Source organism: Sinocyclocheilus anshuiensis, unplaced genomic scaffold (assembly GCF_001515605.1).
Source record: "Sinocyclocheilus anshuiensis isolate Anshui unplaced genomic scaffold, SAMN03320099.WGS_v1.1 scaffold708, whole genome shotgun sequence".
Classification (NCBI taxonomy): Eukaryota; Metazoa; Chordata; class Actinopteri; order Cypriniformes; family Cyprinidae; genus Sinocyclocheilus; species Sinocyclocheilus anshuiensis.
The window spans coordinates 352,277-378,210 of record NW_015555881.1 but is presented as its reverse complement, the minus strand read 5'-3'; the positions used below and the strand labels follow the sequence as shown (position 1 = coordinate 378,210).

The 25,934-nt window shown below is 37.5% G+C and overlaps 1 protein-coding gene across 2 annotated transcripts in view; it reads left to right on the top strand.

Moving 5' to 3' along the window:
• Positions 1–922: 922 nt before the first annotated feature.
• Positions 923–25,934, top strand: part of col5a1 (procollagen, type V, alpha 1) — a 115,432-nt gene continuing 90,420 nt past the window's right edge. For both annotated transcript variants that reach the window (XM_016470190.1, XM_016470189.1), the window contains exon 1: positions 923–1,821. In XM_016470190.1, coding sequence (XP_016325676.1) covers positions 1,719–1,821 — 103 coding nt within the window. In that variant the 5' untranslated portion in view covers positions 923–1,718. The remainder of the gene's footprint in view (positions 1,822–25,934) is intronic.

Here is a 25,934-nt window from a genome sequence, read left to right as displayed (position 1 = left end):
TTATGTATTTGTGTGTGTGTGTGTTTGTGTATATATATATATATATATATATATATATATATATGCTTGAATATATAAGACATTTGAATAAAAATAAATAATGAATAAGGCATATAAACGTAAGACTGGAAATGTATTTTCTTGCCCCTGAAATACATTTGGAAATATATTTTAATATATGAAAGCTGAAAATAAATATATTTTAAATTTCAAAAAATATATATTTAATTGAGCTTCACAGTTTACAACATATATTTAGCATATATTTAAATATATATTTTAGCCAGAATTACTATTATTATTATTATTATTAATTATTATTATTTAATTATTTACTTTTTTTGGTCATATGGGCCAATCAGTTCCCAAAGACAAAATGAATATACTTCCCATATAATTGCTATTTACTTCAAAATTATTTCCCATATACTCATAAACTTTTTCTCTTCCATAGCTGGCTTCCTAATCTAGTTGTCTAATAAACCTGGCACTATATAATACGGATATTGCCATATCTAATAACTTACACAAAACTGCAACCGAGTTTATCGTAATATTGCACCTCTTTTACATACTTTTTAAATGTATATTTATGCATTTATTTAAAACTTGATTGATTGATTTGTAGGGGAAGTAACTGGTTTCATTTTGTTTTACATGTAACCTGAACAGGATTCCCTTCCCCTCTGTACATTCAGACCCGTGTCAAAAGGTCATCACCCTTGTGGTCTTGTGTGCTCCAGCTGTCGCATACGTCAGGAGCTCCTGAATCGTTTCAGCCCTAAAATAGTCTGCAAACTTTAATTTTAGGAACACAGGATTCACAGCACTGTTCAGAACAGTTCACAAGGCAAGGTAAGATAAAGCAAGTTTATTTATGTATTTCATACGCAATGGTGATTCAAAATGCTTTACACTGGTCAATTACAAAGAAATATTGTTATCTAATCAATATTTCAGATGCATTTACTTATTTATTTTAGTAAACAGGCGCATTGCAAGCAATCAGACGATCATTATTGTAAAAATAAACCCCTTCTGGGTGATGCAAAATCCATTTTAAGTTATATATGTTCAGTTTTCCATATGGGTTTTTAGTATTACAAGGCCTATTTGATGCTAGACACATAAAGAACTGTTTTTTTCTGCATTATTTATATAGGATATTATATTAACAAGGGTCCTTTAACTGGGTGATTTTCTGCTGTTACACCCATCAAATTAGATGAGTCAAAAATACTAAAAGACAGTCAGCAATGGACTCAAATCTTGCAGACAAAAAGAGAGAAAGAGAAAGAGGGTAAATTAAGTCCCACACTGTAAACCTCCCGCCTACCCACAGCACTAACCAATGAGAAGAGGCGCATTTTGGGCGATGCTGTCCGATTGGCCGCTCGCCGCATGACTGACAGTCCGTGTGAATGAAGTTTTTTCCCACTTTGGCTCCGCGAAGTTTCAGTGACGGGGGCATCACTGCAGCGCACTGAAGGGAAGGAAAGAACAGAAGGGAAAAGAAGGGAGAGAGGTGCCCCATCCATCCATCTATCCATCCACTGAATGTTCCCGCAGGACTTTATCAACGTATGGCTGCATGAGAGGCTTTGAGCTCTCGCGCTTTCTCTCTCCGTGACTGTTGGGTTACTGGTTCTGTCCTGATATCAAGAAGTTGTCAAAATAATATAACCAAACTCTTCGCGTCAGGACGGGCGCAGGTGGTCATGGATACACCTATCAGATGGAAAGTAAAGCGGAGGTTTAAGGAGGTGCGGCTCTCGGTACTCCTAGTATTCCTGATGTTTGTCACCTCACGAGTCAGCGCAGGTAAGCGGCGAATCAGCTGTTCCCAAACTGTTACTTTGTGCCGCGGGCCGCGCTTTCCCGAGGCTGCGGTTCTCCTGCGCGAATGCATTCCACGGTCAGTCCGCTGTCCCAGGACTGGAATGACCGGATGAGGGGATGGTAGGGGCCTTTTTCAATTAGGAACGTCCGAAGTTCCGTTTTTTTTTGGGGGGGGGGGGACATTAGAGCAGCAGCGAATAACGGAATCAGGGAAGTTTTCCTGTGCAAAGCAACCGCTGCATGAGGATATCGTGATGCATCATCTATTGTGGCATGCAGCTCGTTTGCGCTGCTCCCCGTCCACTATTCTTATGCAAATTAGTAAATTGCGTCGTCATAGTAGAAATCTGGATTCCAGGATTTCATATGCATCCCTAAAAAAGTTCCTCAATGGTTATTTTGCGACTGTTTACGGTTCTTCATATTGCATTATAGGTTCTTCTCTTCATAGTATTGGTTCTGGTATCTGTAAAGCAGCCTAGATGGTCTAGTTTTCTAGAACTAGAGAATAAAAAGTCATCGGTGGAACTTATAAACTTTTCAGTTAGAAGCAACGTCGCAGGAGAACCTTCTGAAGTTCCTTTAGAGAGCCATTTATGTACTGATGCTTCACCGAATCTTGAATCCAAAACGCTGATCTGAAGAACCTCTATACAGCCAAATGCTTCTTTGCTGAATTTCAGGAACTTAAAGGAACCATTGAAGAAGCTTTATCTTTAGGGTTGTATGACATCAGGACCCCTTTTGGTTTCAGATTACGATCAATGCTGATGTGTGAACACTCAACCTAGAACGAGTTTTGTAGACTTTTTGGAAGATGTTTCACATGCTTTTTAGGGGATCTGGCAGTTTTCCTCCAGCAGGCGCGCTGACTGCAGAACGTAATTGGAAAAATATGCAAGATGAGAAACACACCAGGAGAGAAAGAGAGAGAGAGAGAGAGAGAGAGACAGAGAGAAGTTTATGTTTTTCCATAGGCTCATAAAACGAACCCATCACTCTGGCTGTCCTCTCAGTTTATTGAAAAACCAGATAGATAAATGCTCGTTAGTTGCAATGTCTTGGCTCCTGGTAGATGATCTGTAATGAAGAGCATCAGTGGGTCAGGGTGGCGTCGCCGCATGTCTTCTCTAGTTGATCAGAGATGCTCGAGGTGAAGCTCGCAATTATCTTGCAAACCACTTATAGAAGGAATTACCCGTGTAGAACAGTTATTGTAGAGAGCAACTTCATGCATTTATCAAGTCACATACATTCTGATCTCATCTGCAATATGCCATTAGTTAAAACTCAAGTTTCGTTTTTAAATCATGCATGCAATATGCAGAAAAATGTGTTCTTTTTTTTTAGCACATAAGAGCCAACTTTCTATGTTTGCATCAGTTGTTTGACATCTGGTTTTAGTGTCATGTCATTATGAAGCTCTGTATCACACTCAGATTTGATAGTGTTGAGTTCAATATTTGTGAACGTGAATCTGTGGTTTGTACAGTAACGACAGTCAAAGCAGACAGGATATGATCTCTCATTCTCATCCTCATCGTTTCTCCAGCCTGTCCCAGGGAGTACCCCTCTCTCTCTTTCTTCAGGCTGGAGGAGGAGAAAGAGGGGGAGGGATAGAGGAAGGGGGTGGAAATTCTGCCCCGCATGTGTGATTAGCTTCGTGTCTGGTCATGGCTGCTTGGCTGCTCATTATAATGATGGAATTATTGAGAACATTTTGATCCAGGAACTTCTCAAGAACATGCTGATTTACAGTATTTAATAAAGAATGAATCTGGCAATGATCTTAGCAGATGCAACTCTTAAAAATCAAGATTCCAATTAGAATCTTAAACAGTTTTATAATCTGACTATATATTCTCTAGAAGGCACAACACTGATCTGAAGATCCTATAATGAATCATCAAGAGGTTTTTAATCTCAAAAGAACCTTATAGCAACTCGAGAACCTTTTTAGGTCATGGAAAACCTGGAATTTTATAACTGTAATTTCCAGACATGGAAAAGTCATAGAAATTAAATATTTCTGGTTAAGATCTGAAATATTAAATTGTTTTTTTTATAAACACAATCATGAACATCTGGAAAAATCATGGAAATTCATTGGTCAAATGGTGTGAAAACTAGTTTTTAACAGGCAAAAGTTTTTCTTTTGCTGCACTTGAGAGCCATTCATTTACAGTTTAGGAGTCTATCGTAACTATTAAATCACTCAACTTTATCACTTTTGCTTGCATGAGTCAAGGCTGAATTAATTGGAGTGATTCATCGACTTGATTGATTGCTTTATATATTAAGAACATCTGTCACTGAGCATCTGTACGCTAGAAAAATGCTCAGAGTCGAATCAGACTGAAATTTAAAGTTGTTTAGTTTCTTTTGCAATCTAGAATGCTTTGGGCTCTGTTCTAAATACAGCTCTGATCCCTATGTAGTGTACTTAATTTCTGTATGCTCCTAGTTTTTTTAGAGCACGTGTGTAGTGGGGTAATGTAGAAAAGATGGTGGACTTGATCCGCAGCCAGACTCGCAGGAAAGCATTTCTATCGAAGCTGAGTCAGTCAGCAGCGCTCACTGCTTCCACGACACGTGGTCTAATGGTGATGTCATGCAGTGGGCGGGACTAACCGAATGGGATCTGTAGGTAGAGAATGGCGTGCTGCGGGAAGTTGTGGGATACAGCGGCGCTATTACGTCACAATAGACAGAAGCTTGAAAAGCTTGAGAAAGGCAAAAATGACTGACAGGGATGCAGCTGCACTTCCTGTGCAGGGCTGTTCTGCTTTATTACTCACACTAGTGCTGTTTTATGAGTGTTTTACGGACACTCTCGGTTGACCGGCCTCGCTCATTCAGCCTGCTGGGTGTGTGCTTCTCTTTTGAGAGTAAACAAATTCTTTTTAACAAATGGCATGTTGTAACGATTGTTTATTGCCCACGTGTGTTTTGTCTCTGGTTTTGGTTACTTGTTGTTGTTGTGTTCTGCAGACCCTTAAAATCATGAGAGAAGAATATCTGGAACGTTTAGAGCCAAACTTTCACACCCTTGTTGCCTTTCAATAATGTTTCTCATGTAATGAGAGCAAGCTGCCTATTTCAGCCATCCCAATTCTTCATTCAGTGTTTGATTCAGTGAGAATCATAGAGAGGAATATTAAAGGGGTCATATGATACGATTTCAAGTTTTCCTTTCTCTTTGAAGTGTTACAAGCTGATTGTGAATAGATAAGATCCCTTAAGTTGCAAAGACTAAAGTCTCAAAACCAAAGAGATATTCTTTATCAAAGTTAAGACTCTGCCACGCCCCCCTAAAACGGCTTGAAAAATAATGTGTTTTTTGAACATTAAAGCATGTCAACATATTCTGTTACACCAAATACACAAAATAATGATCTTTAAAAAAGCATCATATGACCCCTTTAACTTTGTGGAGAAATCAGATTTGTGTTGCCTTTGGCTCGATGGCTCCCATTAACAGAAAAAGCAGTGTCTTCCCTTGGCTATTAAAAGGTACCAGTCCAGTTCCAACAGGAAGAGGATGAAGGGTTTTCCACCTAATCGAACTCCCAGAATCCCCTTTTGCATACTAACTAACTACTAACTAGTGTGCAAGATTAAGATTGGTACACTCCAAATCACTGTATGTTCAAAATGTAATGTAAAAGGTACTACTACTTAAAGGCACATTATGTAAGATTTTTTTATTAAAATATCCAAAAACCACTAGAACAGTGTTATATATTTTGCTGACTTGTGTACTTACATTATCCCAAATGTTTTGAAGAACGTTTAAATCCAGAGAAATAAGCAATTTTAGCTAGTGACACGGACCGTGTCCATAGTGTCATTGTGTTGCCTGCCAATGATGTCATAACCCCTCAATTTCCGGATGGAAACACCAAAGACGCTTTAATATGTTGTGCGTTTTAATAGACCGGTGACGACCGCACAGAGTAGCATTATAACAGAACTTTCAAATGTATGTAGTATGATAAAACAGCGCTGCTTTTTTCCCCCACATATGCATGATTGGAAGGAGTGGAAGCAGTCGACTGTGGCATAATAAAAGCTCCGCTGCTTTCGAGCCGTGTGTCACGCTCGTTCAGCGGCCTCGTTTCGCTTCCACGGCTTTCAGCCTCACCCTGCTTCATTCTACTACCTTAATAAATCATTAGCTCATCCATGAACATGATTTCTGCCCGAGTCTCGTCGGATTGCATCGGCTGTGGGGATGAAGACGACAACTCCCATGTTTCCACACCCAGTCACAGCGTCATCTAACTACGCCTTTGTCTATTTGTTTATTTTGAATACGCGCCCACTAGCGGCGAAAATGACATATTGTGCCTTTAAGATGGATTTTATAAGTATGCATGAGTTTCATGCTCTCCATATTAAGAAGTATGCAAGTTTAAGAGTTAACTCCCTAAATCATAGTATGCAGAAAATAGTATGTCAGTAGTGACTGGATGCCATAGGTGTGCATCTGTTCACATGCTATCTCTCTTATTTAGCATGCAATATTAAGCTTAGTGCATCTAATATCATAGTATGTCAAAAGTGACTAAATTGCATAGTATTTAATGGATTTTAAAAGTATGCATCAAGTCTCATTCTCTCCATATTAAATTGTATGCAAGATTAAGAGTAAACTACCTAAATCACAGTATGTTGAAATTAGAATTTCAGTAGTGACTGGATGTCATAGTATGCATCTGTTCACATACAATGTATTTGATATAGCATGCAATATTAAGATTGGTGCAACTAAAATCATAGTATGTCAAAAGTGACTGGATTGCATAGTATTTACAATGGATTTTTTTTTAAGTATGTATCAGTCTCATGCTCAAATTGTATGCAAGATTAAGAGTAAACTACCTAAATCAGAGTATGCTGAAATTAGTATGTCAGTAGTGACTGATATAGCATGCAATATTAGTATCTGATATGGCATGCAATATTAAAGTTAGTGCATGACAAATCATAGTGTTTTTAAAATGGTATGTTAAAAGTAACTGGATTGCATAGTATTTACGATGGATTAACGTATGCATCAGTCTCATGCCCTCCTCCATAATAAATATTATGTAAACTTCTTAAATCATAGTATGTCAATATAATAACTGGATATCATAGTATGCAGAAATGCATTTGTTCACATACTATCTTACATAACATGCAATATTAAGATGAGTGCATCTCTTAAAAATATAGTATGTTGAATATGTGTGCATGGGTGGTGTACGATTTACAGTTGATTTTTGAAGTATGTGTCTTTTTCCATACTGTCTATTGTATTAGTGTTGACAAAGTTTTGGAGTATGCATCTGTTCACACACTATTTGTCTTATGTAGCATGCAGTTAATATTAGTGCATCTCAGTGTTGAAAATAGGATGCTGAATGATGCTGCATATCTGCTTCTGTTTGCATACTATCTATCTCATACAGTATGCAAGATAAAGATTAGCATGTCCTAAATCATAGAAAATAGTCAAAGGTGTCCAGATAGCATACTACATAATTCAGTGTATGGATATTTTCACATAATTTTAATCTTATGTAGTATTAGGATTAGGATATTAGGATTATTTCATTCCAAGTCATAGTACTGTATGCTGAAATAGGTTTGAAGCATGCATATTTTTAAGCATGTAGAACGCATAGGTTTTGAGCTCTTTGCAAATTTTGTATCAATCCATAATTTTATGACAATATAGTGTGTATGCTGTGCTGGTTTGCTTCATACTTAAAAGCATGAACTTTTCCTTTGAAATCACAGGATGTACTTTTAAAGTTAGTAGAAGTATGTGAATAGTTAGTTACCGTGTCAGCAGTTATGATTTTTGATGTGTTACGCAAGACCAGACCAGCCCTCGACCCTGTACTTGCCTTCAGTGTGTAGGAGGTCCAGCTCTGGGATAACAGGACAGAAATGTTGTACGTTTTGTTCTGTATTAGACAGTAATGTTTTTGTGGCCAAATGTAGAAGTAAGGTTTTTTTCCCTTCTTGGTTTGTGTGGTTTGGGCTTTATAGCGTGTGATTTAAAGTTGCATTGTTTTATGATTGGAAGCATTTCAAGTCTCCCTTCAATCTAAAGCGGCATTTGGGAGGGTGATAGTTGGTGAAACCTTTAAGGTCTCAGTTCACACACTATAAAACCAGATATTGCCTTTTTTAGACGTTAGGACCAAACCCTGGCCCACATGTCTGACACACATAAAGTTCACTGGAGTTGCTGGAGTCCATTATATTTATCAAACATACTGAAGACAAGCGATAAATTAAATTGCAATAAAGATAAATAAACTATTTACAAAATGTATAAATATATAAATTAATATATAATATTATGTATTAATGAAATCAATTATTTATAAATTATAAAAAAATGATAAAACCTTTTATTGTAGTGATTCAGTTCAGATTCACGAAACTATGCAATAGTCGGAAAGACTCAAAGAGTCTTATTTTACTGCGGCTCTCTGGGGATGTTCAATTAGACAATGTCTACCCACTGATGTAGCCAAGACTTTTATGCATGCTACAATCTTTTCTCATCTGACATACTGTCTGACATGTTGGGGTCAAGCAGGGGAAACTGTTATTAAACCTTTAAAATCTCTTTATAAACAGACCTTAAAAATTCTAGACAAAAAGCCTAACCAATATCACCACTGTAGGGTTTTGGAGAAATACCATTTTTTGAGCTTTGACAATTTTAGACTTTTCTCAAATTTGTGTATGGTATATAAAATTTTAAATGGTTTAGCCCCTTCTGTACTTCGTGATTTCGTGCATTTTCGCTCTACAGTCTCTGTAAGATCTACTAGATCATCATCTACTAGTGATTGTGTTGTTCCTTTTCGTCATTCTGCTTTTGGGTTATCATCTTTCTCAGTGAAAGCTATTATTCACTGGACTAGTGATCAGTGAATCATTTTCTGAACTAGTTTACTCAACTGAATTGTCTGAATTGCTAAAATGAATCTTCTAGTGAGAAAGGGGGTTGAGAAGTGTTCATGCATGTATATGCCTGTTTCAGAGAGAAAAGACAAGAGGAAAGTGGAATAAAATGAGTGACTGAAGGGAGAAAAGGAGGTGAGTTATAGTAGTTATTGAGAGCAGACCTACAGGAGATGAGGTCACGGGGTCAGAGGTTAATGGTGGCATACTGTGAGTGGTGACCTTCAGATTATGACCACCCCAGAGGTTTACAGTGCTCCACCCGGGACACAGTGTCTGGAAAACACATCACTTTAAGTGCAGATGTGACCGGTGTAATCTGCCTCTCCCGGGGCCTCACCGCCACACCTCGTTCTCGTTCCGAGTGGGTCTCCGGCATGGGAGGCGGACGCACTAACAAGGAGGCTAAAGACTGCAGCCCCTAGCGTCAGTCGCTAGTGCATCTCTTGAGATCAGGGGAGTGAGGTTTACCTGCACAGCACTTACTCGCTGGCCTCCGTTACACAGACACAGACAGAGACAGAGATCCATTTCACACTGTTTTGACATGAAAAGTGGCTTGAAATGGTGTTTAAATTTTATACTTAAAGTGTGTAAAATTATAAACGTCTTTATGTTCTTTAATTTAATGCAGCATTTTCTGAATAAAAGTATTACTTTCTTTGCTTTTAACTTATCACTGTTCATGACTTGAATTGAACCTTAAATCATGTAACTTGTCATGAAGAGGTATGCACCTTACACCTTAGCAACTGCATAGCAGCTCCCTAGTAACCACATAGAACACCCTAGAAACTAGGAATGTAACTGTTCTCTGTAAAAAATCAAACCGTACTGTTCTCCACCAACGGTTCGGTACGCACTTGCACCGCGGTTCAACTTAAATCTGACAACGCATCTCTGTAATATGGTTTGTTAAAAATAACAACACGTAAAACAGACAGAGTTTGGCTAATGTATGTTTCTGTCAATGGATACTCATGCTGGCTTCCCAATTCATTACAACAATACTCTTTGTAAACTTTGTTCAATGCGAGTGCTGTATGCTCGAATATGACCAGTCAGTTATGCCGTGTTGATAGCATGCGTGTGCAGGTGAGACCTGACCAGCAAACGTTGCTATCTGTGTCTAAACTAAACTTGCCAGTTTAAACATTCAAGAGCTAGAAGACGCACAAAACATACAGAACTGTACTGAAACCATGACTCTAAAACCGTGATACAAACCGAACCGTGAGTAATTTGAACCGTTACACCCCAACTAGAAACCCATAGCAAGTTAGCAACATTCTAAAACCTTTCAGAACACATTAGCAACCGCATACAAGCTCTCTAGCAACCACAGGACACCCTAGAAACCGATAGCAACATTCTAAAACCTCCCAGAACACTTTAGCAGCTGCATAGCAACCCCATACAACACCCTAGAATTCCCATAGCAACATTCTAAAACTTCTAATAACACCTTAGCAACTGCATAGCAACTCCCTAGCAACCACATAGAACACCCTAGAAACCCATGGTAACATTCGAAAACTTCTAAGAACACCTTAGCAGCAACTGCATAGCAACTCCCTAGTAACGAAATAGAACACCCTAGAAACCCCATAGCAACATTTTAAAACTTCAGAGCACCATAGTGATTTGTTTTGCAGGGGTTTCTGCTCACGTTTTGTTTATAAAGGCAGTCTAGTTGTATCAGTATCATGTGGGGCGGACAGGGTTTTAGTCTTTCGGATTAAACCTGGTCTTGATACAGCCCGCCACTCCTGCTGCTCTCTCACACACACACACACACACACACATACATTGTTTTTTGCCATGCATGCGTGTGTGTGTTTAGATCTCTGGTTCTCAGAGTTTGAGAGTTGAAGTTTTTGAGTATTGTATTTCTGTCTGTTCTGTTCTGTATGAATGGACTCTTTCACAGAGCTTTTAAATGGACGCCATGTTTGGGCTTTGCTAAGGCTTTGTTGTGATTAGTTGAGGGGGTCAGTGTGAGTGTGTGTGTCTGTGTGTTTGTGTTTGGCACCCCTCCGATGGCCTGAGGTTCCCCTGGGCTGTCATGAAGCTCACACATGTGCACACACTTCTTCTAGAATAACATTCCCTACATACCCGTGCTAGAGCCGCTAACTCGGTGTGAGCATGACTAGAGCACCCCAGAGCATCATGGGATATGTGTGTTTTTGCAGCGGACCAATATCGCTGGTTTTCTTTTATTTCTTGGCATTTGGGATTCGAGCAATGAGAGCGAGTGAGAGCAAGAGTTTGTGTTCACATCTGGAAGCTATAGCCGTCATTGTGCTGTCTGCTGATCCCAGAGAAAAAGGGAAAAAAAGAGCGGGGAAAAAAGGAAAAATGTCTTCCAGATGTTTTTTTTTCCTCCCCTTGCCGTGGAACAGCAGAGGAATAAAATACAGTTTCATTAAGACAGAAGAAAAATACACGTTCCTCACACAGAATCAAGTGAGATGGAGGGTCGCAAAACGTGCTCCGAATTCACACCAATCACAAAACGGCTCGTATGTGCACATCTTGCTATTTAAGCAGTTGTGCGCATGCAGACCCACTGATCTGACCGTTTTTTGCAGGTTTATGCATGCATATCTGTTTATTTGTGTGTTTATGCGTCTGTGAGATGGAAATAGAGGGTGGGACACGTCCATCTGTTTTTCAAGCTTTTTGCTTTAGTGTGTTTTAGATGTTTTTCAAACACTGTAAACAATCTCAAAAAGAATTTGTCAATGTGTTAACACGTTCTGTATGAAAAATATGATTTGCATTATGAGATTTTATCACTAAAGGTCATAGAGTGAGTGGCATTTCTACTGCCAGATGACTTATAGTACAAAAAAAAATCATATTCTGTTTTATTTTTATTTTTTCCCTTCAGTAGAACTAGAAATTTCTTTATATTATATAAAATAATATAAAGAAATTCTAAAAATAATTAATAAATAAGGAAATTAATTAATGATAAACATCTTAATTAATATGTTATCTAATATGTATATAATTTATGTTATAATATGTAATATTAATAAAAAAACAATTAATAAATTATCTTATATTATATTAAAAGTATAAATTTCAATGCTACAATTTTAATTGAATAAAATTACATCGCTGTAATATATTTAGCCAATTTTCTAAATAATGTTAAATTTGATAATATAATATAATATAATATAATATAATATAAAAATGTTGGGAAATGTATTGAAAACATGACAAAAATAAAATAACGTCTGATTAAGAAAAATATTTTTGCTGTGTAATGTTATTGGTGGACTGCGTAACTGGCTTTATCATTTCAAAATGATAGCAAATAGGTGTTGATATCAGAAATCATATACGTGATGTATGAATCAAACAGGCTTAGAATGGTTCTGAAATGGTTTTCCACATATTGTTTAAAGGGGCCATGAACTGAGAAATCAAAATTCTCTTGATCTTTTGACATATAACATAAAACAGCCTATGACTTCTAAATTATCATGTTTTTTTATGTAAAAATCTTGATATTATAAGTGGACCTCAGAGAACAGTACAAAATAATTTAAAAAAGCAGTTCATGACCCCTTTAAAATGATATTGACTGGTGAGATCGAGTTGCTGCTTGTTTGCATGAAGTTAATCTCTGATCAGCTTTGTTGCATTGCCAACAGACTCTGACACTCATGTCATCTCAAATCGCCAGTGAAAATGAGTGACTTCCTGTCGCTTTGTCCCTATAAACTTCTGTCTGTATGAACATCACTTAACTGAGATGCTTGTCCTTGAGTGTGATTGTGCAATTTTGTGTGTGTGTGTGTGTGTGTGGTGACCTCTGTTGTGGCTTGTAAGAACCCTAAAATCTCACATGCCACATTCATGACCCTGAAACAGGGAATTATGGGATTGCCTGGGGTTTATGACCAACACACACACACACACACACATACAGCTCTCTCTTGCTTTGATTGGGTTTTATTTGAGTGACTGCTGATGTATCTCTCCATCTCATGGAAAGAAGAAGCTTTTTGTGACAAACAAATGAAAAAAATTCATTCATGTGCTTCAGAAATGTTCACGTCACTACAAAACATCAGATTTCTGGATCCCTCATCCAAATAGTGACCCACAACTAGGCAAATGTTCTGTTTGCAAACTAAAATGTACCATGAGAAGCATAGGTTCTGCTAAAATACCATTGTTAGTGTTATTGCAAGATTAGGGATCTCTTTCAAACAGTGTTTGTTGTTTTGTATGTTTTCTTTTTTATATGCCAATAGTCACAAATACCAATTTACCACAATTACAATAACTGTAGTAATAATGGTATTTCTGTGGAAACTATGACTACCGTGGTAAATGTTTGTAAGGGTCAGCTTTCAAAGCCTCTTTGAGTTTTCATAAGGTTTTGATTATCCTGTGGATGAGGAATAACTTGAGGGCAGCAGTTGGTCCTGTAATGCTTCATTTGAGCTGTATGCTAAAGGTCACGTGCTTGACTCTCTCATGTGTGTGTGTTTAAGTCTTTTACAATGCTTTGCTATACTGTACATATCAAATAAGCACACACATTTCCATTATTTAATTTTATTTAATTTTTTTATTTTACATCCTAGAGATGACCATCATATGTGTCTTTTTATTTTATTTTATTTTACATCCTAGAGATAACCATCATGTGCCCTATTTTAATTTATTTTTATATCCTAGAGATGACTATTTTATTTTATTTTTTATTTTTTTATTTTACATCCTAGAGATGACCATCATATGTGTCTTTTTATTATATTTTATTTTATTTTACATCCTAGAGATAACCATCATGTGCCCTGTTTTAATTTATTTTTATATTCTAGAGATGACTATTTTATTTTATTTATTTTATTTTTACTTCCTAAAGCTGACCATCATATATACTCTAATTTAATTTAATTTAATTTAATTACTTCTTAAAGGTGACCATCATATATATTTTTATTTTATTTTACTTTATTTTATTTTGAGATGAGAGATGATCATTGTCAGACTTTGTTCCATGTTTTGTGTGTCCTGCTCCCCATGTGCCTTCCCATGCCCTTATTTGGTTAGTTTCCTGTTCCTCCCCTGATTAGTGTTTCATTGCTCCCAGGTGTGTCTCGTCATCCCCTCCTCCTGTGTGTATAAATAGTGTTCCCAGTCCCAAGTTCTCTGTCCGCTGTTAAACGTCTTCCTGAGTTCGTCTCCCTTGGTTCCTGAAAATAAAGTCTTGGTAAAGTATTCTCCAGCATCTCCTCGTTCCTCGTGTGTGTGCACCGTGACAGAACAGCAGACCCAACAGTAAGCGACATCCCTTCCCCGTGTTTAATTTCCGTGTTTTTTGCAAGTTTTTTTGTTTCCTGGTTTTTCCTCCCCGCGGAGTTGGAAATTGCTGCTCGCGTCGCCGCCCTAGCTCGGCTCGATCTCCCCTTCTACGTGTGTATAAATAGTGTTCCCAGTCCCAAGTTCTCTGTCCGCTGTTAAACGTCTTCCTGAGTTCGTCTCCCTTGGTTCCTGAAAATAAAGTCTTGGTAAAGTATTCTCCAGTGTCTCCTCGTTCCTCGTGTGTGTGCACGGTGACAATCATGATATGTACCAGATTTTATTTTACATCCTAGGGATGACCATCATATGTGCCCTTTTAATTGAATTGAATTGAATAATTGAATTTAATTTAATTGTTTTGTTTAGACAATCATATTTTATCTATGTATTTAAAAAAAATTATCAAGTATGTTCCCATTGGCTGTGATTTTGTCACTTAGTGCAACATTTCCGCTCTAGTGAGGACAGAAAAATTGTGCCGCACCTAGTGCACATAAAATGCACAAATACTATAGCGAGCAGTTTTGTGCTGATCAACATGTAGATCCAGTACCAAACAGTACAGTGACATCATCAGCTCCCTTTTGACCCTGCACACTTGGAATACTCTCATGCAAATGATCAGTTTTGTGTTCTGTCAATACCTGCAGGTTTTCCTGGGTTACTGAGTGGGTAATGAGTGATTAATAATGTTCAGTTGGTTAGTCATGAGATGTTTAGGGAACCCTACAGGTCCAGACATGCGAGAAGAACTTTAGGATTCTGGAGTGGTGTGCGGAAAGCTGACATTCCTTCCACTGGCCTCATACTGAGAATATAAAATAGTGTCTCTCTCTCTCTCTCTCTCTCTCTCTCTGCAGTAGCACATTATGAACTGGCCACAAAAACCACAGAAACGTTCAGCTCTCTCCAGAAAGAATTAAACACACACACTTCACTCACGCTTCAGCAGAAGACAGAGAAGCTTTTGTTCCAGAGTTGTAATAATCGGGCAATATACTATATGTCGTGTCGCATATGACTGAAGTCATGTTAATGAAACTGTGGTGATGTCTTTGATGAGCTGTTTTATGATGTATTATTTTTCAGCATTTATGATTTTGGTTTTGTAGTGCAGATATAATTGCAACAGAATATTAACATGACGATTACGTTAGAGTTAAATTAACAATTACAGTACCATGGTATTACCATGTTTTTTTTTTGTAAAAGGTAACAAAGAAATACCATATTTTTTGTATGTTACTCTTGTTACACCATGTTTTTTGTGCACGATACCATGGTAATACTGTGCTTTACCAGGATTATACCATGCTTTTTGGACATTTATGATGCTAATACAATATTTTTTGTAGATGTTATCCTGGTAATACCTTGTTTTTGTACATAGTATCATGGTAATACTATTTTTTTGCATGTACTATGATAATTACCATGATTTTTTAAGACATGTACCATGGTAAAACCATATTTTCTGTACATGACACCATGGTAATACTGTTTTTTTACATGTACCATATTACAGTAATACTAGGGGTGTGCCGATCAGGATTTTTGAGGCCGATCACCGATCGCCGATCACAGAAAGCAGTATCTGCCGATCCGATCACCGATACCGATCTTTTTAAAGCCTTCTTTTTATCATGTAGAATTATTTATAGTGATGATCCAATCAAGATTTTTAGACATTTATTCAGGGCCTGAATTTAATTTTTGAAAATGAATTCCTCGCTTAGGTGACTATTGTGAGAGGATTTTTTTTTTTTATTTGAGGGGTGGAGGGGGGCATTTTTTTGACATTTTTCAAAAATCTATATTTATCTCACCTAAATGTTTGATCATGCACTGTATTTTTGTTTTTACAATCATGTTATTGTTGCACAATAGCTTACACAGCGCAAGCCTGATTTTGTGAGCTGTATGTAAGGCTCACACATACTCGGTTTGCAGTGTGTATGTAGTCCATGTGTGGTACAGAAGCAGCACGGACTGTGCCTTTCACACAGGAGTCTGCTCCTGATCCACAGCTGTTTACCACAAACACAACATTTATCCATTATTCTGATTTCAAATCCAAACATTGTCACTGAAAATGCTTTTTCAGCATTGATTCTTTTTTTTTTCTTTTTACAGTACACTAATACAAATTTTCATAGACGTGTTTAAATGCAATAAATATAAGCAACACATTATTCAATGCTTTTTACTTTTGCATTTACTTCTAGATTTATATATTAAGTTGCTAAAGCAAAACATTTAAACTACTTTTCAATTCAATTCAAGTTTATTTGTATAGCACTTTTCACGATACAAATTGTTGCAAAGCACTGCCTTTTCTTTTGCATTTAAATCTTTATTACAAGCAATCCTGCAGTTCATAAAGAACTTTAATTAAGAACTTTAAAATTATTGCCTTGGTTATCTAAAAGTGCTCTTTTCCTTTAAACCTAGCCAAAAAGCCATAGCCTATGTGTTGAATGTGAAACACAGTAGACTTTAATTATATGCATTTATGGTGTAATTACTACATTTCTGTGTCAATGCATGTTCATATTTACCGCAAACAATGCGCTGTTACTTTAATTCAGCGCGTGAGGTGCAGCAAAAATAATAGACTATTATAAACCATATGACTGGCAGCCATATCACCCTGTAGCCCAAGACTGGTTACCCACTGAAGCTAAGCAGGGCTGAGCCTGGTCAGTACCTGGATGGGAGACCTCCTGGGAAAACTAGGTTGCTGCTGGAAGAGGTGTTAGTGAGGCCAGCAGGGGGTGCTCACCCTGTGGTCTGTGTGGGTCCTAACGCCCCAGTATAGTGACGGGGACACTATACTGTCAACAAGCACTGTCCTGCGGCTGAGACGTTAAACCGAGGTCCTGACTCTCTGTGGTTATTAAAAATCCCAGTATGTCTTTCGAAAAGAGTGGAGGTGTGACCTCGGCATCCTGGCCAAATTTGCCCATTGGCCTCTGACCATCATGGCCTCCTAACAATCCCCATAGCTACTGATTGGCTTCATCACTCTGTCTCCTCTCCACCAATAAGCTGGTGTGTGGTGGGCGTTCTGGCGCACTATGGCTGCCGTCGCATCATCCAGGTGGATGCTGCACACTGGTGGTGGATGAGGAGATCCCCCCTGACAATGTAAAGTGCTATATAAATGTAATGAATTATTATTATTATTATTATTATAAAAGATAATAGGTGCGGAAACGATCTCTGCACTGCTGCAGACGCACCACTAATGGAACGCACTGCTGGACCGCAACCATGTGTGCAGTGAACGCTTTAATCCGTTAACATGAGCGCGGAAAAAATACGCACCACATACGCACTGCAAACGGAGTAATGTGAACCTGGCATTATGTGTGTGCGCTGCGAGTGTGCATGAAAGTACGGTCTCCAGGAGAGCACGCGAGCGTTGGTTTAAACACTGGCAAGAATTAAAAAGAAAAAATGCAATTTATAAACTTTAGTGACGATGCGACACTGCCTCGATAGTGCAAGTGACAATTCCTGTGTCAACTGTGCAGCGTGCAGCTCACTTATAGTGCAGACGCGATGTGATTTGAACCCATTTGCATTTTGAGAGAGAGAGAGAGAGCGCGCGCGGTGATTCATTCACGCTGTTTGTGAAATTATGTCTCACAGAAACTTTTTAAAATTACTTTATAAGTTATTTAATGAAGAAATATGAATTGTACCTCACCTAAAGCATTATAATTATTTCACCCACGCCGGACAGAGACTGAGATGGTGCCGCTGTATGTCGTGCCAAACCTCTCACAGCAGCGTCATCAGCTTGAGATCGGTTTTATGAGATCTGCCTTTTTAGAGACCGCCGATCAATCATCCCAAAGCGATTATCGGCTGATTGTGATCGGTAGCCGATCAGTCGGAGCACCCCTAAGTAATGCCATGCTTTTTTGACATTTACCATGCTAATACCATATATGTGTACATGTTGCCCTGGTAATATTTTGATATTTGTACTTGGTACTATGGTAATGCCATGTTTCTTTTGCATTTACCATGATTGACCATGCTTTTTTGGACATTTACCATATTTTTGTACATGATACCATGGTAATACTGTTTTTGTTTGAAGAAGTACTATGATTATACTACAGTATGATTACGAGCATAATGCCATGATTATATTATGTAACATAATATGTATTTAAAATACCATGGTACATGAATATGGTAATCATTTAGTAACATAATTTAAATCAAAACACTGTAGTATTTCCATCAGATTTTATAATTGTACTGAGGTACTGTCTCAGTACTTTTGTTGTGCTGGAGTTTTGTTCGGGTCGGTCTACTTTGATCTTAGCATGAAGCTTGTTTTTATGGTTTTGGATGAAGTTGTAGTTGAGATTGATTGTTCTGTTATGCTTTTAATGTGTGAGTGAGAGGTGTCTTTTTTGTAATAAATGTGTGTTTGATATCACAGTAAGGGATGCACGCTGCTTTCTTCTAAGTGTGCAGTTATCCCTGCGTGTGCTGATGAAATTGGATGCATTTGTACATGAATTGTGTGTGTGACTGAGTTGTGGTACAGCACCACATGAGTCATGGTTTCCAGCGTCTAATGCACACGCTGAACTCCAGCCAGCCATTCAGTCAGTGAACGTGAGCTGTTCAACACGGAAAAACTGTACACATGCTCTTTGCTGAAAGAGAAGCTATTTTCACTTTATTAGACAATCAAATCTGATGAAAAGTGTTTAAGTGTGTGTGTGTGTGTGTGTGTGATGAAATGGTTTTTGCTGAATCAGTCGGTCTTGATTGCTGCTCTAGTTAGTGGAAACCAATGAACACCACAAAGCCTAACCAAACGACCAAACCATACCATTATGGTGCACTTCAAACAGCCCACTGAAAGAGAGAGAGAGAGACAGAAGAAAATATATATAACAAGTCTAATTGCATGCTGAAAGACAGGAAATATACTTAAGTCACTTAAGAAGCTCACAGCACCTGGTCGAATACCTGCATTTTTACCCATTTACCCTGTGAACCCTGCCCTCCCACTCATTATAGCTCTGTCCAGGTCAAAGGTCAACTAGTGGACAGTGACCTCCTGCATGTGGAAGAACTGAGGTCGTAATATAGATGGCCATCACCATCGGTGCACCCACAGGGCATTCCTCCCGCTTGATTGGCTGCTGTTGGTTGAGGAGCTGTCAATCACGCAGATTGTCCTATCATTAAACTGTCAGCACAGACCTCCTAACAGCCTCCCAGAACACCTTAGTGACAGGATAGCAATCCAATACCATAGCAGTGTGCTAACAACCATTCGGAACTAGTGGTAGACCGATATACCGATATAATGGCATTTTTAAAATATCGGCATCGGCCGATAAGTTTTTCTGTTTGGCCGATGCGTTCGAGATGGGACTTTTATTTTGACGGCGCTGAGAACGGCAGCACCTGAGCATACAGTGCTCACATTGTCCCTCTTGTTCGCTGTTGTCGTTAACAGTTCTGTCTAATACGGATAGAAGTCTGTCTAATAATCAGATAGAACGGTTAAACAAAGGAATTAAAATGTATACAAAAAGTATTATAACTAGTGGTCGACCGATATGGGTTTTTTGACAGCCGATGCCGTTTTGAAATCACGAGTTTAAAGTTTGTCGATCGCGCGTATCAGTGAACTCTCCTCTTGTCCGTATTCAATTCGCACGGACCGACCGTCACGCAGAGAACTCGCGATCATGCAGGATCTTGTTCGCCAGTTAACAGTTCTGTCTAATACGGATAGAAGTCTGTCTAATAATACGATAGAACTGTTAAACAAAGGAATTTAAATGTATACAATATTCATGTCATTTTCACTGTGTGCTGTATGTAAAAGGAGTGTTACCTTGGCTTTATTTGAAAAAATATGATTTCCAATGCACACAAACGTTGGTTACAGTGTTTACTTCCTTTTTAACTATATTTTTATTAAATATTTATTTGTGAAAAATACTTTGTCATCTAAAGTATAAGTATGTTTATTTTACAAATTAATTTTTTTATCCATTTTCAAATGATTTCAAATTTCTTAAATATTAATTAAAATCAATACAATTATATCGGCTTTATATCGGCTATCGGTCACCCTGCTTTCCAAGACATCAGCATCGGCATCAGCTGTCAAAAAAACAATATCGGTCGACCACTAATATATATACTGTATTACTGTACTGTACAAAAATCTATTTTTGTAAATGTGAATATTAAATATTTTTTTGAACAAGGACAAGAAATTAGAAGTTTGGTTGTGTTCAGAGGACTGATCTTGTGTTGAGTCTAATTTTTCCATTTCACAGAGACACACTGTTATCTGTGTGAGAGAGCGAGACACACACACACACACTGTACATGTGTTCGGATTAGGAGTTCTGTACTATAACAATTATAATTTAACCCATCCAAGTGCACACACACAGTAGTGAACACACACCCGGAGCAGTGGGCAGCCATATTGCTGCAGCGCCTGGGGAGCAGTTGGGGGTTCGGTGCCTTGCTCAAGGATCTCACCTCAGTCGTGGTATTGAGGGTGGAAGAGAGCGCTGTACATTCACTCCCTCCACCTACAATCCCTGCCAATACCGAGACTCGAACCCGCGACCTTTGGGTTACAATTCAAATATACTATAATTGTGTGTTTGTACTGGTTGGTTCTGTTATTTATGTTGATTAAAAGCAGAATGATTAATATATGTGTAAACTATAGTTTGTATAGGATGCTAGGTTGTTTTGAGTGGTTGCTAGGGCATTCTGTATGTCTATATAATTACTAATGTGTTTTGAGTGTGACAGTGGTTAAGTTTAATACTTAAGGTCAGAGGTTCAGAAAAATATAAATGCATGGATTTGTGTCTGGCAAATAAATATGTGTCGTTCTCTTATCTCATCCATTTCCTGTCATTTTGTGATTAAAAATAATAAGTCAGCCTGGTCACTGTCTCAGGATGGGAAAAGAGAGAACGAGAGAGAGAGAGAATTCATCTTGCCAACTGTCTTCCTGTGTCTCCTCCATTCACCTTCCTGTGTGTTTTTGCTAGTGTCTCCACCACATGATTGTGTGTTCTACACAACTGGACTCAGCCAAAATCAGTGAGGAAGATCCAAACTGTTTTCCAACCCTGCATGCATATTGAAAAAATTGTGCATGTCATGCTCAAGTGCAGGTCAAAATGATGATTCGTTTTGTAGAGAATGACCTCAGTGACCCCAGCAGAGCTGAAGCTCAGAGCCGATCGGCCGCCCTCTGCTGAAACCAAACATCATTCTGTGCTGAACACTGAACATTTGTTTGATTCTCATGATGCTGTGATGGAGATCCAGGCTGGGATCATGTGATGGGTTCATTGTTAATTACCTGTCCTTAGCGAGAGCTCAACCACAAAAGAGATTTAGTGGAACAGAAATTACACACTGCAACTTTAAGATACAGAGACTTTGCTTCCCATATATAGTGTATAGTGTATGTAGTATTTGAAAACTGAAATGTGACTTATCTATTTTTCTTGCATTTATTTGCATATAGAATTGCGATATGTTTTTGTTAATCTGTATCCATCTTTATACAAACCAAAATGTCATCTTATACAAACTTAAAAATTGTTCACATTTTTCTTGCTGTTTTGGAAGCACTGTTATTTCCTTCAGGAAATTCAAATCTAGTGTTAGCATTACAGTAAAGCTCTTTAATTCAGTATGATTTGGTTTAATGAGCTTTTGAGTAGCTTAAACATTTATAAAGTGATCAGACAGTCAAGTTTTGACCTGTTATGATCTGAACTGGAGCATTTGTTAAAACTTAGGTTAAAACTTAAGTGAGATGTGCTGTTTTTTTTTAGTTACAGCACAGTATGCATACTTACCAATGTTAAATTCATCACGTTTATCACAATTATTTTTAATAGTAAAAGTCACTAACTTTTAGCTTTGAACATTTATATCTCGGGCAGCTTTTCAGATAGTGTCAGATCTCTGAGAATAGGAGTAGTTGGTGTGTGTATATGTGTGTTGTGCAGTAAGTTAAGCAGTGTGCATTTTGTGTGTCGTGCGGTTTTGGATCTGGTTGTTTAGATGTGTTTTTCTGTTTTGTGTTCGTGGCATCTGTTTTGCTGTCAATATGTAATTAAAAGTTGGCACTGAAACGCAATGTGTTTAATGCTGAGGGAGATGGAGAGATTAGTCATTATGTTCATATGATTAATGCTTTTTTCCTGTGTATTTTAATTGCAAACATTTTTGTCTGATTATAAAAATCTCAGGAAATGTCTGTGTGGTGGTTGTTGATGTTTAGGAAAAGGAATTGGTTTTCCCAATAAGTGCGCTTTTATGAATGGGAGTGTTTCCACCCACCTGAGCTGCGGTTTGTAGGGTGTTTGCAGAGGGAAATACTGCGTGACAGAATAAATCTCAACAGGTGATGTTTGGGTTCCTCTGGGACGCGTCTGTAAGAGGGTAAACGCACTCACACACACACACACACACACACAGAGTGTAAACACTCCTGCTGAGTGGCTGTAAGGTGAACCCGAGTGCTTCACCTGAGCAGGTCCTGTATGTGTGGGTGATTTTAACATGACATTTTACAGGATGTTGATAGATTCCACTTAACCAGAGCTGTAAAACGTGTTGTAAAACATCAAATTCACTTATGGCTTAAATATGTACATTAGGCATGGGCCGGTATGAGATTTTGATATGAGCAAAAATATCACGGTTTCGGTATCACGGAATTGTTGTTACAGCTCTAAAATGTGTTATTTTTAAATGTCTGGGTAAAAAATTAAAAAATTCCACTGAACACAATATATTGTGTTTTTGAGCAGCATACAGAATATTTGGAACAGTAGTATTTGTTTATTTTTTCTTTGATTTGTTTCTGAAATGTTTGCTGAATTGTGGGCTGTCCTGCAGCTTTTGATGTGGATGGTTGATTTGCTGCTAAAGCTACTGCTGCCCTAAAAAGAATTAATTAATTCATTCATTCATTAATTCGTTCTATAATTTCATATACATAATTTGATTTAATAATAACCCAATTTGAAGCAAAAACAGAATGTTCTGAGACTAGCTTTGTGAAATTATTCTACATGCCTGAACGAAACAAACAGCAGACGGACTGAATGAGATGCAGATTCTCTCTCTGACAGCAGGAGGCGCTTCTGGAACACCAGATACAGTGTTTCCTTGGTTACCGCTGTAAACAAAGCAGTGCTGCGCTGAAATACTTGAAAAACAGCGCATACCGCAGAAACGGTATAACGGAAAATGTTAGTGGTTTTGAAACCGTGAAATGTTCAAACCGCGGTATACCTTGAAACCGGTAATAGGCCCATGCCTAATGTACACACACATACCCACCTGAATGGGTAAAATGTGAATTTAAGCAATAGATTTAAACTCACCATGCACACAATCCTATATCTGATTAATTAAAGCAACAAGCCACTTAAGGCAATGTGCTACAGTGATTTTTACTATAGTAATTGGTATCAGTTTTTTTTAGTTTTTTAAATTGCAGCAACAGCAATAAAAGGCACCGATGTTCAGTAAATTTTGAAATGAATAAGGATCAGCATAATTTATTTTCTACCAGCTAATATAGTTTATTTGTCTATCTGTAGGCAGTTTACAGTTGCTAAGCAAAAGCAATTTGGTGCATTAATGTAGAATTTAAAACTTTGAAAATCAGACCAGATCAGTTTTTTAATAAATTTTGTTTATTCTAGTTATTTGTGTCACCACTGAGAATGAATTCAGATTAATTCCAATTAGAACCTAAAAGCATTTACACATTTATATATAAATATAAATATTATTTACACTACTGTTCAAAAGTTTGATGTTCAGGAAGAGTTTGATGTTCAGGAAGTTTTATTCAGCAAGGATGCATTAAATTGATCAAAAGTGACAGTAAATACATTTATAATGTTACAAAAGATTTCTATTTCAAACTTTCTGTTCAACAAACATGTTTCTTGAGCAGCCAATCAGCATGTTAGCATGATTTCTGAAGGATCATGTGGCACTGAAGACTGGAGTAATGATGCTGAAAATTCAGCTTTGATCACAGGAATAAATTACATTTTTATAATATATTCAAATTGAAAAATAATTTTAAATTGTAATAATATTTCACAATATTACTGTTTTACTGTATTTATTATCAAATAAATGCAACCTTGGTCAGCATAAGAGACATTTCCAAAATAATTAAAAAATCTTACCAATCCCAAACTGCACCTATAATGGATGTATTTAATCTTTAGAGAACCATACAGCAAAATGTGCTACAAAAACACTGTATTTTAAGAGGGTTGGTACAGATGTGCTGTCTAATGGAGTTCTCTGTCTATTTTTTAATGCTGTACTTTTGTAAGTGGGTTACTGGGTCACAGTGTGTCTGGAGGTCTTGATATCCCTGCTGTGGGTCTAGAGCTGGCAGACGACAAAACCAGCTGCAGCATCGCCTGCATTTACAGCTTTACCCCTAAACATCCTTAAGAATATATATATATATATATATACTGAGGTAAATATTAGCTCTGCCTGCAAGCGCTCCTGTTTTTTCCCCCTAAATGTTGATGCAAGCAGCATCTGGGTGTGTTTACATGAGACATAGTTCATTATATACAGACTATAGCAAAGCATTTGGTCTTTTTTGTGTAGTATATGTCCGACAAACCTTTATATTTCTGACTATTACCACATTTATTGATATTTAACCATCAAATTTTACAACATATCTTCTGCAACTGTGAAGTTCAGGCATGGGATTTTCATTCCCACAGCTTGCTAAATGATAACAAAATGTAATCTGCTAAATCTAAATTAAGATTTTTTGACTGACATACCACATTATCATCGAACTGGTAAAGTGTGTCATTTTAAGACCTATATACATGAAACAGCTTATTAAAGCATTCCTTTATTGTTAAACCATAGCGATGTGTTTTACCTTGGCAAACCTCATTGCTACTTTGACAGGGACGGCCGAATAGCTTTGGCTAACCAGAGAACCTCAACGTGGTTCGGGGATTCGCATCTCTGATGCCTTGTTTCCACAGGTGCTTATCACAGCTCAGCATGACAGAAAACTAAGAAGAATGTCATTACAGTGTAATCGGTTTAATTATCGAAGTTGCTGTGTAATTTTAGTACGCGCTAATTTTAGTAATCTCTGATTATATTGTCCCGTTCATGATGATGTGTAGTAGTAAATTCCTCAGACTGTGACAATGTGTTTACATGATCTTGTCTGTTGATATTACATTTATGCTTTTGTCCGACGCTTGCCAAAGTCAATTACATGAGCTTTGATGTCTGCCAAAATAAGCAGATTTACAAATGGTGTGCATTAATTCACACTAAAATCAAATGATCTGAAGTTAAAGTCTTTGGTAACGTCTGGAAACAACATCAAACAGCACAATCTGCTCTATATTGTTATGTGTCTATGTGTTGAATGTGAATTAATTTTATAATTTTGCTATTTAGACCGGTTGCATGTGTTTAGAGTATAATCATAATGTGCATTATTATTTTATGTTTTCTTTCATGTCATTCCTGAACATTTTATAGTTTGTTGAATAGCACTTTATTGTAACTTTTATTAATACCTTGAAATTACATTTATGCATTTGGAAGACACTTTTATCTATTACAACTGACTTTGCATTCAAGGTATGTATTTTATTAAACTTACGCATTTCCTGGGAATTGAATCCTTGCAGCATTGATAATGCCATGCTCTACTGTTT